The following is a 13,260-nucleotide window of genomic DNA, read 5'->3' as shown; positions in this document are numbered from 1 at the left end:
GCTCATTTTATTTAGTTTAGGCTAACGGGGAAAGAAAGACTGTGGTAAGTTTACTTGTTTCAAAATGAACCTGAATAAAGCATTTTGGGACAGTCTTTGCCACGTGTAAACAACTGAAATGTTTGCAGTTGCAGTAGATTTTTTGTTAAAATCTTTTTTTTACAGCCACACTTAATCTGACTATACCTGTTCAGAAAGGGAGGAACAAAGGAATTATTTTTCATGGTTTTACCAGTCGTATAAATAGCACTTGTACTATCTAGGTCTAGCTGATTTTAATCTCTGCAGTCAGTGTTCTTTTTTCTTAAAAATATGGTTTTCTGAAACAGCTGTGCATATTTACAAAAATAGAGAGACAGTATTTAGGCCTTGTCTAGGTTTTTAATTCTTTGGGGACTTGTCCGGAAACTGAATGAACTTTGGTTGTTGTGTTAGAAAGAAAATGTTGCTTATTGAATGACATTTGAGCCTGACCTCTTGTTTTTGCTCTACACCTGCTCTAAACGAATGCCTTTGCTATCAGACTTAGTAAAGTGAATGACAAATACGGTTTTGTAAGAAACATGTTTTGAAAATACAGCCCTAAAATTTCAGAGGACAAAATCAAACTAATTTAATGTGATGGTATCATAAGGGTTTTTCTTTGTATTCTGTAAGAAATGTTCTTCTTCAGTTATGTGAACCAATACATTTGGACAAATCTGGGCAGTTTTGTGCATTCCAGCTGGTGGGGTGAACTTAAGTCTGAACAGGTGCCGTTGTTTAAAAGGTAGAGCTAGGCTGTTATCTTGAACTGCTTTAACTCACTTGAAGGCAGGGAATTGTACCCAATAGCACCTGTTCCTGTTCTTAACCACTGAGTTTCTTCTCATCTTCTACTTCAGGAATTTTTTTTCCAGTTGAAACTTTGAATAAGGAATAATCATGTTCAATTCTTTAGGTAACACTAGAGATAGTATGGTATTAAAAGGATGGGTATTTTAAATTATATATCTAGTTTTCGTGTCTTAAATGTTTTCCAGTTTGAGGAAACCACAATAAAAATATTGGGGTATTCTTGCAGTGTAAAAAGAACTTTGTTATTTATAAACTTATGCTATTTCAGTAATCTTAATACAACTGGAAACCACTTCTAGGGAAGGAGAGAAGTACTTTCATGGTGGCTACCTCAAGTTTCAGTTGTTTTCTGACACTTTTGGTATCTCTCCTTACAGGGCCTTTTGCTTTTTCCTAGAACACTGCGGTTCTCACCGCTTAATTAGTTGTCAAAAACCAGGTGAGGCAAATCATTCAGGATGATGGTAGTGATAAATACAGGTTACTAGACATTCAGGATAAGTGCTTTTTATGGTGTTAAGAGTAAGAGATAAGATGTAGGTATGTGAAGGAACATTAAGAAACATGTGGGGGAAGGGAGGGTCATTATTCTAAACTCCTTTCACTAGAAGTGGATGCTTCTTAATTGCTTCAAGAAGAGAATAGCCAGATGACTAAGGGTCTGGTCATTTGAGATTCTTACTTCCTCAGACAGGAATAAGCACTCAACATAGTTACATTTAATGTGATTTAAAAAAAAACAAACAACAAAACAAAAAACACCAAAACATAGAAAACCAAACAAAAGCAATAGTTGCATAGATAGTTATTTGGAACAAAGACTTGTAGGTTCAGTTGATAGCTAATAATCTTGTGCAATAAGCAGAGAAGCTTCGTGTAGATAAGCATAAAAGTAGTGTTCTGACCATAAAGTTGTTTAAGAATTAAAATTTGTGACAAAAATAGTCACCTGAGGCAATTCATATTTCTATCTGATGAGGTTAACTGCACTTTTAAGGTAGCTTGTTGATGGAAATTCTGTTGTACTTACATTAGTGATGCAAAAAAGGGCAAGTAGAAAAGTTCCAAAAGAAACACCAAAGGTGAATAGCTTTCTGTGCTGCTTCAGAATTTGGAAATCATCTGCCAAGCCAGTGATGACAGCCTCCATTCCGCCCATCTGAGAAAGGGAAGGCAAGAGCTCTGGTTAAACGCTACCAACTGTTGGGTAAAGACAGATTGAAGAATGTAAAGCAGCTTGTATAATTAATTCCCAACCACTGTATGATTTCTGATATTTCAGCTGTAAATCACTGGTGTTCTGAAGTATAATTTAATTTCTTATGGTAGAGAATTGAGTCAGGGAACTGGACAACAAGTGCCATAGTTGGTGCGATAGCTATAACCTTTGCTGACCCTTTGCTGACTCACCAGGATAGTAAGCAGACATTACTTTGGGAAAAATAGTATACATTTTAATCTACTTTTGGGGAAAAGCTGGCAGCTTAAGTAACCAAACTCCTTTAAGAGATTTCTAATGTAAAGACAGACACAAAAAGCACCTAGGAGAAATGTGCTAAACAAAGATTCAGTTTAGCCATTGATTAACCAAATCCAGTTTGACAAAAATCTTTACAAACCTGGAAGAATCACTACATAGGAAGCTTGATGTAATTTCAGTTGACAACCTGAAAGAATCTTTCTAGAAGTTAATGCTGAACAATAGCCATTGTTTTGCAAGATAGGAAAGGTACTTTCCAAGTTTTCACTGAAATTGCTAGATTATGTAGGTGGTGATAGATTATAATTTCTTTCCACCAATGAAAGCATTCTGCTGCTGCTCCACCAAGAAGTTGTGAAAATGAATTCCGGTATCCCGTCATAATAAATAAACTTATTTAATATTTTGAGGAGGCTGGATTCCCTTCTTTTTCTGATGCTGAAAGATCATGACAAGACCCAGAGTGCTTGGTGCAGTACAGTCGTTGGTTAGCAAGTGCTGACATAGCCTGTCCCTTTCCTATAAGAATTTGATGAAACCAAAGTCTCTGGTTGAAATCAGTTACAGAGAATTATCTCACTAGAATTTGAACGATTCCTGTCTAGAGCCAAATTGCTGGGGGCAATGAACCTATTTATTTTTAAAGGTAACTAATGTTCACAAGTAAAATGTCTCAAAAGTTAGTGTAGCCTTGTGTTTCCTAATGTCTAGGACGGCATCCGTGAGTTAAGATGGGTTAATATTTGATTTTCTCAGAAACTGTTACCACGTTGGCAGTTAAATGGTCTTGGAGAAGTTGCAAATGGAAAGAGGCAACTTGGATTATTTTGGCGAAGGACCACTTCTTAATGTATCATAATTTATTCCCCTTGTTAATTCCCTATGCCAAGCTAGATATGTACTCCAAAAAATGTTTGCAAACATTACTTCCATTTTCTGTCCTTTTCATTGTTGTTTGCTTAAACTTGCATGATCAGATTTTTTTTGCTTAAACATTTTGACAGTTCTGCTTTTGTACAGATGTCTGTATTTCTGTGCCAGTGCCAGCTTATATGCATGGATAAAAGTAGCCATTATTCCTCTTTAGCTTTGAGGTTATTTGTTTTTCAGCTTTAAAAATTCTCATTTTCTCTTCAGGACTTCATCAGTCAAATATGGGGGAGAGTTAAGAAGACCACCATCAAAAATACTGAGTTGTCTTAGGGTAAATGATGAAGGATCCTGAACAAAACATGAACAAGCAAATCCCTCCCCTTTTAGAAAGAGCAAGTTATACTTGGCCACAGTTTATCAGTTTTTACTATTTTAATTAGCTCCACAAGCAAGAGTTTTCTCCATTTGCAGGAAAAGTGTGCTGTGCACTCTAAAGCCCTGTGTCTTTGTCATTCAGATGTTTCTTTGCATTGCCTTACATTTACTGCTATTGCAAAGTTAACTGTTTTGGATCTAAACACTTCTGAGCATTATTTTCTTCTTCTTAATTCTACCCTGTTCCTGCTGGTCATTCATGCCCTTCCACTGTGCTAAATCCTTCCTTTCCGTCGTTCATGTTTCTTACAGTTGAAAAATGGCCAAGCTACAAGCCCAGATATAATCTTGCTTCAAACTTGTGAATAAAGGTCCGTATCTTAGTGTATAAAGACAAACTTCATTGAACGTGAGCTGGAATCCAAAAATCCAAACATTTTGGAAACATTTAGGCCTGAATCTGACCTTTACAGCTCAGACCTCGCTCCACAAGATCTCATTCAGCTATTTGCCAATGGTTCTCAAAGCTTCCTGTTGCAACCTTATTTTTCTTAGTTTTGCTTTCTTTCATGTCAATTCATTCTTTCCCTTTCCCTTGAAAATGAATAAACTTTTCTGAAGTTGTAAGCAATGAAAACACTTTTTTATCATTTCCAGCAAGACATTCCTCGATGGGCTCTGTGCATTCAGAACCACCAAAGAGACTTCTATGCTTTAGAATAGTAAGAAGCCCCTACCCTACTAAAAATGATTAATGTTTGTTAATGGTTCACTATTCCATAAAGACACCGTTTGTTTTTCCCAGAAATTAATCAACCTGTAAGCTAGATATAACACGATGTCTTGATGCCTCTTTGGCAAGAACAAAGCAGTACAGAAGTTGTTTGTTAGGGGACTTGGGATATTTTCTGGGCTGAAGTTTCTGTGATCCTGAATATCATGGTACAGTAAAAGTCATCACATTATGGAAAGAAAAAATGCACTAGTTAGCCATTTTTCAGTAAGATCATAGTAAAATGAAACCACTATGGAACTATTCAGGTGTGATTTTAAAATTGTGACTAAATTTACAGGAAATTCTGTATCATTGCTTGTACAAAAAAATCAGAATACCTTCAGACATTGCCTGTCTTGAGCAGATTAATAAATTTCAGCACATGTAAAAATCTCTGGTAGAAACTGTTCTACTCAGTGTCTTACTGTGGCTTGTGTTTTGCAAGTAAAGTTCCAAAACCTTGTTGCAGGTTTGTAGCAGTAACAGTTCCTAGCAGTGATGTTGGGTCATACCTTTAAATAGTAGTAATTGCTGATGAACAGACCCTCTGTAAGGTTATAAAAAAGAAGCAGTGATTATTCATTTGGTGGCTTGTAAAAGATTTGATCTTTTCCCAAAACCTTAAATACTGTGTCTTTAAATATACTGCCAGGAGTAATGTTGCTATGTTGGCTGTAACTGTGAGAACAGCTTCAAGTAATGTATAGAATGTTTATTTGAAACGTAATAAGCCCCCTGTTTAAGGTTGGTACCCCTCCAGTTATAGAATATAACAGTAAAGGCTAGACGGGAAAAATACTCACAGAACTGTCAATGCCAAGAGTAAGGAGCATGATGAAGAATACCACAGCCCAAAATGTTGATCCTGAAAGAGTTGAAATTGCCTCTGGATACAGGATGAAAACTAAACCAGCTCCTGAAATAGGAAAAAAAAAAAGTAAAACAAAAAAAAGTATTGCTAAATGATGTTTCTTAGCTTCAGAAAGTGTTCATTTTAGTAAGATAAATTATGACTAAGCTGACTTTTACATCAGTCCACATCACACTGAGTAGCTGTTATAACAAAAATATATCCAAAATACTTCAATAATGTACTCATGACAGTTTTGTATTAAAAAATGTAAGTTATCTCATTCTTTTCAACTTCTAATAATCTTCTATGGCATTCACAACCTTACTAGTTATTTTTCAGCGATGTAGTAGAGAAGGAACTGTCTATATGTCTGCTCTTTGGCAGAAAAACTCTCTGATGTGAAGAGACCATAATCTTAAAGGTCTCTTCTAACCTAAATGGTTCTATGATTCTATACAGGAACTGAAATCATGGGTGGCCTGTTACCAGTGAAAGGACTCTACAGCTAAGCTTACCAGAATCATCAAACCAGTGACCTATGGCACTGAACAGAAATACTTTTGCAAGATACTGTGCAGTGATAAACACTTGTTTGGTGCATAGCCCAAACTTTTGAGCGGCAGGATGTTGGGGAACCTCAATTCAGTAGGGGTGAGATGAATCAATACAGTTTAGAGTTCACATTTCAGCAAGGCATTTATACACAGAGTAAGTTAATTCAGATCACTTCCATGAGATTTTCATGCACTTGTCTGAAACAAATATAAATGCATTTTCAAAGAAATGGTGAACAAAAAGGGGTAGTATAAAATTAACTTCCTACCTTCAGTGGCTACATCCTCAATGTTAACTTTGTGCTCGTGAGCCATGTAGCCCAATATGGAGAAAATTGCGAATCCTGAGATGAAGCTTGTGACACAGTTAATGGTACTAGTCAGCAAAGCATCCCTAATGATGGAGAGAACAACCCAGTGAAAAAAAAAAACACTTTAATAATAGGCGGGGATTGTCTTATAGTGGTAGGAAGATTATTGTGGAAATATTAATTGTGCAATTATGCTGATGGTCAAAAGATCATATCAGCATACTATGCTAGTAAATTACTTCTGTTTACAATTTTGATTTAAAAACTGAATTCTGTTCAGAAAAATCAACAAAGCTATATTAAATATTAATGTATTAAAGAGTAATGTCATCATGCTAAATGCTAGCTAGAACCTGTAACATAGCAAGAGAGTGGCCTGAAGTGAAAGAGCCTTACTGTTCGTCAGTTGGTGTGAGCAGATATTCAGGAGTACTTTCAGACAACTCCAGGAGTGCATTTTTAGCAAACTGTGCTGCCATGGCACTGGATAATCATCTTTAATCTGTAATGAGGTTCCTTCAACTACAAAGTCAACTAGGCTCTTCTGAAAAAAATACAACTCTTGTTTATCAGTTGTTACACTGTTGAATTTAGTTTAAAGGTTAAATATTATCCAGTGTACATCGTATAGTAATGATTGTACAAAGTTCTGGCTTTAATCAATCTGCCATGATGTTATGACAAATGTATGGGTTTTCCTGGGTATTAATAATCCTTAATACCAATCCTAGGTTGAAGATAAGTAGACCATATATCTTTAGATGTCTACCTAACCTGCATACAAGAGCATGTAATCTGTTGCATGTGACATTTAGAGCAGAGGACATGGCTCTATGAACATCAGTAAAGCCAAACAGTGCTTTAATAAGCAGAAAGTAAATATTATTTCCTTTCATCAGTTATGCTACCCAAAAACATAGGTGCACACACCATGCTTCATCCTCTTCCTTGTATTACTTTAATAATGTTGAAGAATTTATGTCCTGCAGTTTTTAAACTGTTTTGCTGGGGGAAGACTGCAGGATCAAGAGAGACCAGATTGGACCCATAAACCCAAAGTCTTTTCTGTTATTAAAGAGGAATATTCCTAGGTATTTGTCACTGATAAGATGCAACAGTATTTCTTGTATCTGACAATTCAAAATCATTCTTATGCAAGTGACTAATGCTTCATTTTGCTTAGTCAATAACTGGATTATGTGATGCTTATCTCATTATAAACTGAGCTGAAATAGCTCTCATTATTTTGCATCTAAAACTAGATCACAATTCAAGTACAGATTTTAATATTTTCTGGTCTTGATTTTCAGTATTATTACCCTACCTTACATCACTGACACTTCCTCTCAAGGAAGGTGTGTTGAAGGATAGGTGAGACAGTATGGTGCTGCATCCTGTCCTTCATTTGGAAACAGTAATATTTTCAGTTTCTTCTGTTTTAAAAAAGCCTTTTGAACAAAATATGTCAGGACATTATGGAGTTACTTGACTAACAGAAGGATATTTGTAAGTATTGTAAATGCTACTGAATTGAAGCTTGCTTTTATGGTTAGAACGAAGTATTTAGTTCTAAAGCACAGCATTTAATGAAAGCACAGATTACTCTTACAGGGAAGGAAAGGTTTATGAAGCAAGACTGAACAAATACATTAAGCTAAGAACTAAATAATATGATTTCACATATAGTCTGTGGTGTTTTCTTAGTTTCAAGAGGATTTTTTCCATTTCAGACCAAAATTAGAATACAGAATAAAGCCAATTATATAGGGAGCTGCTATGAGAAATTATTTGCAGAAGATGAGAAACATTATTTTGGAAAACTGCTGTGGCTAGCATTTTAACTGAAGGGTTCTCAAACCTGGTGATATTACCTACTGCAAATAATCAGCTGGTAACCTAAAGCTCTCAGAAGTCAGTGGAAGTATTCCATGATTTTGACTTTCATTCTGTTCAAGGTAGTTCAAATCTATATATTTTCTTGTACCTTTTCACTTTAACATCTTTTTTTGCCATCCTCCAGTTTACAATGTATTTCTAATACATGTACTTTCTGAATTTATATTTCATGGGAAAATTTAAAGTGATGCTTGTTTTCATTCCAAATGGAATGTCAACAAGACCTTTAAATGTTGGAAGTTCTCCGAAGGTGCAGAGCAGTTGTGGTTGAATTTCCATGGTGGTGGTTCAGCAAAACACAAACTGACTTGATTTAAAGTGCGTTCCTAAAGTGGAGCTCAAGATAAAATATCAGAAATACAATCCCAAAGCACAGAAACACTTCTGGAAACTAGAATCCTTCTGCTTTTAGTTCCTGGAGCAGTAAGATTTCATCCTATGTTCACTGTTGCACTTAATGGTACTTTTGAAAGGCAAATACAAGCACAGTTTACACAGCTGCCTAAAGTCAAACCTAATCCCATTCTGTTTTGCTGTACAGCAGATATCTTGGCAGGTTCCTGTTACTAAAATTTTAGTAAGGAAGACAGTGTTTCAAGATTTGGGTTGGTTGCTATGTCTACATGAGACTGACCATCATTAAAAAATAACTGAAGATAAAAAGAAAGCTTAGTACTTATGCCAGCTGCAGTTACAAGTAAAATAGTATCATTCAGAAATAATAATGAAAGAATAGGCAGTCTTACCTGTAACAGTTGTTGTCAAACTTATTGTAACTGGCAAATGCAATTAAAACGCCAAACCCGGCTCCTAAGGAGTAAAATATCTGAGTAGCTGCATCAATCCATACCTGCATAATGACACCAACATTGTCAGTGTCAGTTTGAACCAAAAGATACATCAGGGAAATGCAAGAAGTGTACAAGACAGCTGGTTTTGGAAAAATGATCAGCATTCAAGCTTATGGGAGTGCTGCTTAGCGCCCATGAGATGTGCTCCATGTGACGTCATGGTCTGGAATGGCTTAACGTGAAATGGTAAGGGCCAAAGCAGTGGGGCAGGTTCTCAGTGCCTGCACACTGCTACTACGGTGGGGTGTACCAGTTGGATCTGTACTTCTGAGCTTTTACTGAGTACTGAAATGATTACATTATTTTTCTTCTGGGTGACAGAAATACACTTCCAACAGTTTTTGTTCCAAGTTAGTCTGGAATGTACAACAAGAAAACTAAAAATAGTTAATGGGTCAAGAGTTACAGGACATTTTCTTTCCCACAAGAGAGCTTTCTTCATGGGACCATTAGTACACTTTATATGATGCTTTCTTGTTTCAGAAGCTGAAGCCTGACATGCTGTGAGCAGAACCATGCAGGTTATCTATCACCTTTCCCACTTAGTTGACGATGGAGTTACTCCTGTGATAGTAATCAAATTTCAGTTTAGATGCAGCTAGGTACTTTTAAGAATTGTCCACTAAAGAAAACATGTTTTTAATGCTATAACATTTTCTAAAGTGACCCTCCAGTCCAACATCCACTCAAGATGTGCAGACAGAGTTGGGAACAATGCCACAGTGCTGGTCTCCTGAATCAGAAGCTTAAAAATAGCCTACCCTGGTTAATGAGGGTTTCACTTAGTTGTTACGCAGAGATATTTAAACAAGCATCTTCAACAAGGATAGGGAAGTCAATGGAGTGAATTATACTCAACATTTCTCAAAATGAGATCTTCAATGTTTGACTAAATCTGCCAAGTGCACAAGACTACAAAAAGCTCTGAATTTCATCTCCCTCCATCTCTACAAAATCAGATCCAATGTATTCAGCAGTGGCTTTTTAACAGATCTAAGCAACTTAGCAGTTCCATCTGCATTGGGATTCTAATGCTAAGCTTTCACATTTGGCCCAGTGGAAAGAAAGAGATTGCCTTATCCCATCCTAACATGATATATGAAAGGACTTATGCTAGTGATCTATGTTTTTCTCCAACATAAATGATAGATGCTTTCAGCTACTGCCTGCTGAAGCCTGTGAGCCATTTATTGAACTCTTGATTTGTAGGGAAAATTTTATGAACTGTCGAGAGTTAATTACTGGAAGGATAATATGAAGAACAATCTATGATGTGTTTACTGCAAACTAGTGTTTAGGTAGATATGACTTTTCTCAATATGCAGTTAATACAAGGTTTTTATTTATCATGAATTTCTTTTACTAACTAGCAAAACAATTCTGTAAAATTAATTCCTTGCTCATTCCTTTTATATACCCAGTTAGATCTTAATGTTCTATCTCCACACAAACTTTGAGCTCAAACCAGGGTTGTACTCTCTGAAAAGTGTTTATGTGGATAAGAATGTAGGAGAAGGGATGCAAAGCCTTCTATAATTTTTCTTGTTTTTTAAAACTTCCCATAACTTGTGGTGTTAACAAAGTTCCTGAGATTTTTCAAAATAATTTTTACTTAAACTATAACTAGATCTGAATGCTGCCACCATAAGGCACTTGGTTTTAGTGGTTCCCTAGCTCTTTTGTGTCTTGCCAGTGGAGTTGTACTCGTTATACTTCCCCTTTCTTACTATTCAAGCACGGTTAAGCATGTGCTTAAGTGCTATTGATTCAAGTAAGAGGTTAGCACCTGCTGCCTACCAAAGGAGTTACGCATATGTTTAAGGATCTGCTGAGTAAGAGTCTTGGCTCATAGTAGCTGATCAGGAGAGAAATTGAGAAGATCAAGGTGAAGGGAAAAAAGAGCAGAAACCAGAAATTCCTTTAGAACTACGATAAATGCAAAACAGTTTCTTTGTTATAACAAAGGAGGATGTGAAACAGATAGTAGGGCTGGTTCTTCTGCAGTTCACGCTCATGTTCTCTGTTCACTTCAGCTGAATGGCTTCTGATTGATGCATAGTCTAATATATTTTATGGTAGGATGTTTTTATGTGCATTAAAAATGAAAAAAAATAGAAACATTTTACAGGAGGCAGTCATCAATCTTTTCATCTTTCTTCATAGTTGTTTATGCCATTATAACTTCTCTGCATATTCTGTCTTGTGTATGTGGATTTAAAGAATTACTCTGCTGTATGGAGAGGAAACATTGTGTGCACACCCAGATGTTGTATAATCTTCAGGAAATGTGTTAAGGTGTATGAAAAGGCAAGTGTCTTCCTCATGTCTTACTTAACTCTGTATTTAACATTGATTCCTTTAGCAGAACAGAAAGGTAGCTGCTGTTTCACACAGATGTTTAGTGTATTCATTTGTGCAGTGGAGGAGAGTATTGTGGGTTTGTAGCTGCTGGACTTTCAGCAAGGAACATAGCTAGCATTGGTCTAGTTAAGAGGTCCTCAGGTAAATATCTTTCTCCTCTTTTTGTAGAGGCAGCCTTTGTGGATTCAATGTCCCTAAAAACTGAGGTGTCTCAGGGCTTGCTGTGCAGTATGTGGCCCTATAAAATGAGGTAGACCTTGGCACTGATCAGGACGCTCTAAGGTCTTTTAGAAGAGCATTGGCAGAGCCCTCTGTAGGTCATTACTGCTGGCAACTTATGATGTTTCTTTGTTAGATACTTTGGGAGGAAAAAAATAATCATATATCAGAAAGATTCAGGGGTACATTGACAGAGAACTGCAGCAGGAGTCTATTCTTTGGAGCCTGAGGACAAAGATTAAACACACAAGCCTATAGCAGCAGCAGGTATCCCAGTCTCTGAGCAGCAGAAAGACTGGTGTGGCAAAGCAGTTTGTGAAAATTCTCCTTATAACTGATCTTTGGTCTTTTATTATTCTAGATCAACTCTTTCCTGTGGTCTGAAAAATTTAGTCTTAGAAAAAAATACCTTTAGGGTGATCATAGCAGCTGCAGCAGTATTAAGCCAAGAAAGAGCAGCACACAGAATATCTTTCCAAAAGCAGAAGGCAGCTATGATTATGGAGGCCTAGATTCTGAGCTGATGCAAGCTGGCACAGCTCCAGAGGCATCTAGTTGAACTTGTGATGTTTTTTCCCAAACAGCATTTAAAATATGTAAGAAAAATTTAAGCACCTCCTTTGTTCATCCTTCTATCTTTGTACTTATGTGCATGCATAAATGTGAGCTACTGAGGTGGCTACTGCCTTGGTGACAAAGGTGAATAAAAGTCCCATATCTGAAGGTCAGTTTGACTGTTGCAAAATAGAGTGAGATGGGGTCCGGGTTCTGGTGATAACTTCTGTTGTTGAAGAAATGCCAGTTCCCAAATTTAGTATTACAAAAGCAAGGAAGGATTGTTTTGCTAAAAGTGTGTCAAATAGGTCTGTATTCTAACACTCACTTTTAACACACAACTTTAATTATTCAGGAAAAATCAAGATAGGTTGCACAGAGAATATACAGTGCAAGTATGTACAAACTACAGACATTTCTGAAAGCAGCAAGTTTTCAGTACAGTTCATTTCCCTCTGGTAGAACTATGTGCTCACTTTTTCATTTTGTAAACATCTGGATGGCCTCTTGACACATCCACAGAGTTACCACTGCCTTATAAATGATTTACGATATTTTTAGAATAGCACAGCAGTAAGGTCTCTGTGGTCACCAGATCGTTGTTCTTTGTAGGTCTGAAATGCTGGTAATTTCATGAGTTAGTAACTGTACTCGTAGATCTTGCTTTACCAAGGATGAACTGTTTCTTGGTTCCAGGGTACTCAACAAATTGACTGGTTAGGCAATATTTAATGAGGATGCCTTGCAATGTTGTTAAATGATACAGTGAAATGGGCGTTACTTTGAATAGTAAGATAAGAATTTGCTTATTTGCAATACAGTACTATTGAAAATCTCTTTTGTATGAAGGAGCATGATTTGATTAGGTGAGTTTGTCCTGACTTAGGATGTTTAGCAAGGTTTACATAGGCCAGGATTTTTGTTTACTAGGTTAACATTTAACCTAGTGATTCAAAAAGCAGGATTTTCTTCTTGAGGAAATTCTTAGCTTCTTGAGAACTAATTTTTTTCCATGACTCAGTTTTCATGTATAAGGGATAGTGCAATTTATAGCATGTACAGTCAAAGCGTGGACTTAAGGGACTGCCACACCTGAAACTGCCCTCATACAGGTGTTTTGTGATCAGAAGAGTTTGGGTTGAGGCTGAGATAGTCCCGTTATGGAGAGTGTTGGAAAGGTAGACTATCAGGGACAGTGGACTAGTGCTTATGCAAAAGCAGAAGTGTGGCTATAAATTTCAGAAATTAGCTCTAATATTTTCAGTTTTAATAGCAGGGGCAACAGGTTTAATAATAACAAGGGAATAAGAGCAGAAGAAT

General features: G+C 36.5%; 1 protein-coding gene and 1 long non-coding RNA gene across 8 annotated transcripts in view; one reads left to right on the top strand and one right to left on the bottom strand.

The window, feature by feature from the left end:
• Nucleotides 1-13,260, top strand: part of LOC119157794 — a 786,943-nt gene that overhangs the window by 62,254 nt on the left and 711,429 nt on the right. The window lies entirely within an intron of this gene.
• SLC6A2 (solute carrier family 6 member 2) overlaps nt 1-13,260 on the bottom strand; it is a 78,600-nt gene that overhangs the window by 24,231 nt on the left and 41,109 nt on the right. Inside the window, exons 6-9 of the mRNA XM_037409083.1 lie at nt 8,701-8,804; nt 6,017-6,141; nt 5,144-5,256; nt 1,868-1,996 (exon numbers count right to left, since the gene is read on the bottom strand). Of these exons, the coding sequence (XP_037264980.1) occupies nt 1,868-1,996; nt 5,144-5,256; nt 6,017-6,141; nt 8,701-8,804 (471 nt within the window). The remainder of the gene's footprint in view (nt 1-1,867; nt 1,997-5,143; nt 5,257-6,016; nt 6,142-8,700; nt 8,805-13,260) is intronic.

This window comes from Falco rusticolus, chromosome 15, assembly GCF_015220075.1.
Source record: "Falco rusticolus isolate bFalRus1 chromosome 15, bFalRus1.pri, whole genome shotgun sequence".
Classification (NCBI taxonomy): domain Eukaryota; kingdom Metazoa; phylum Chordata; class Aves; order Falconiformes; family Falconidae; genus Falco; species Falco rusticolus.
This window is presented reverse-complemented; position numbering and strand designations above follow the sequence as displayed.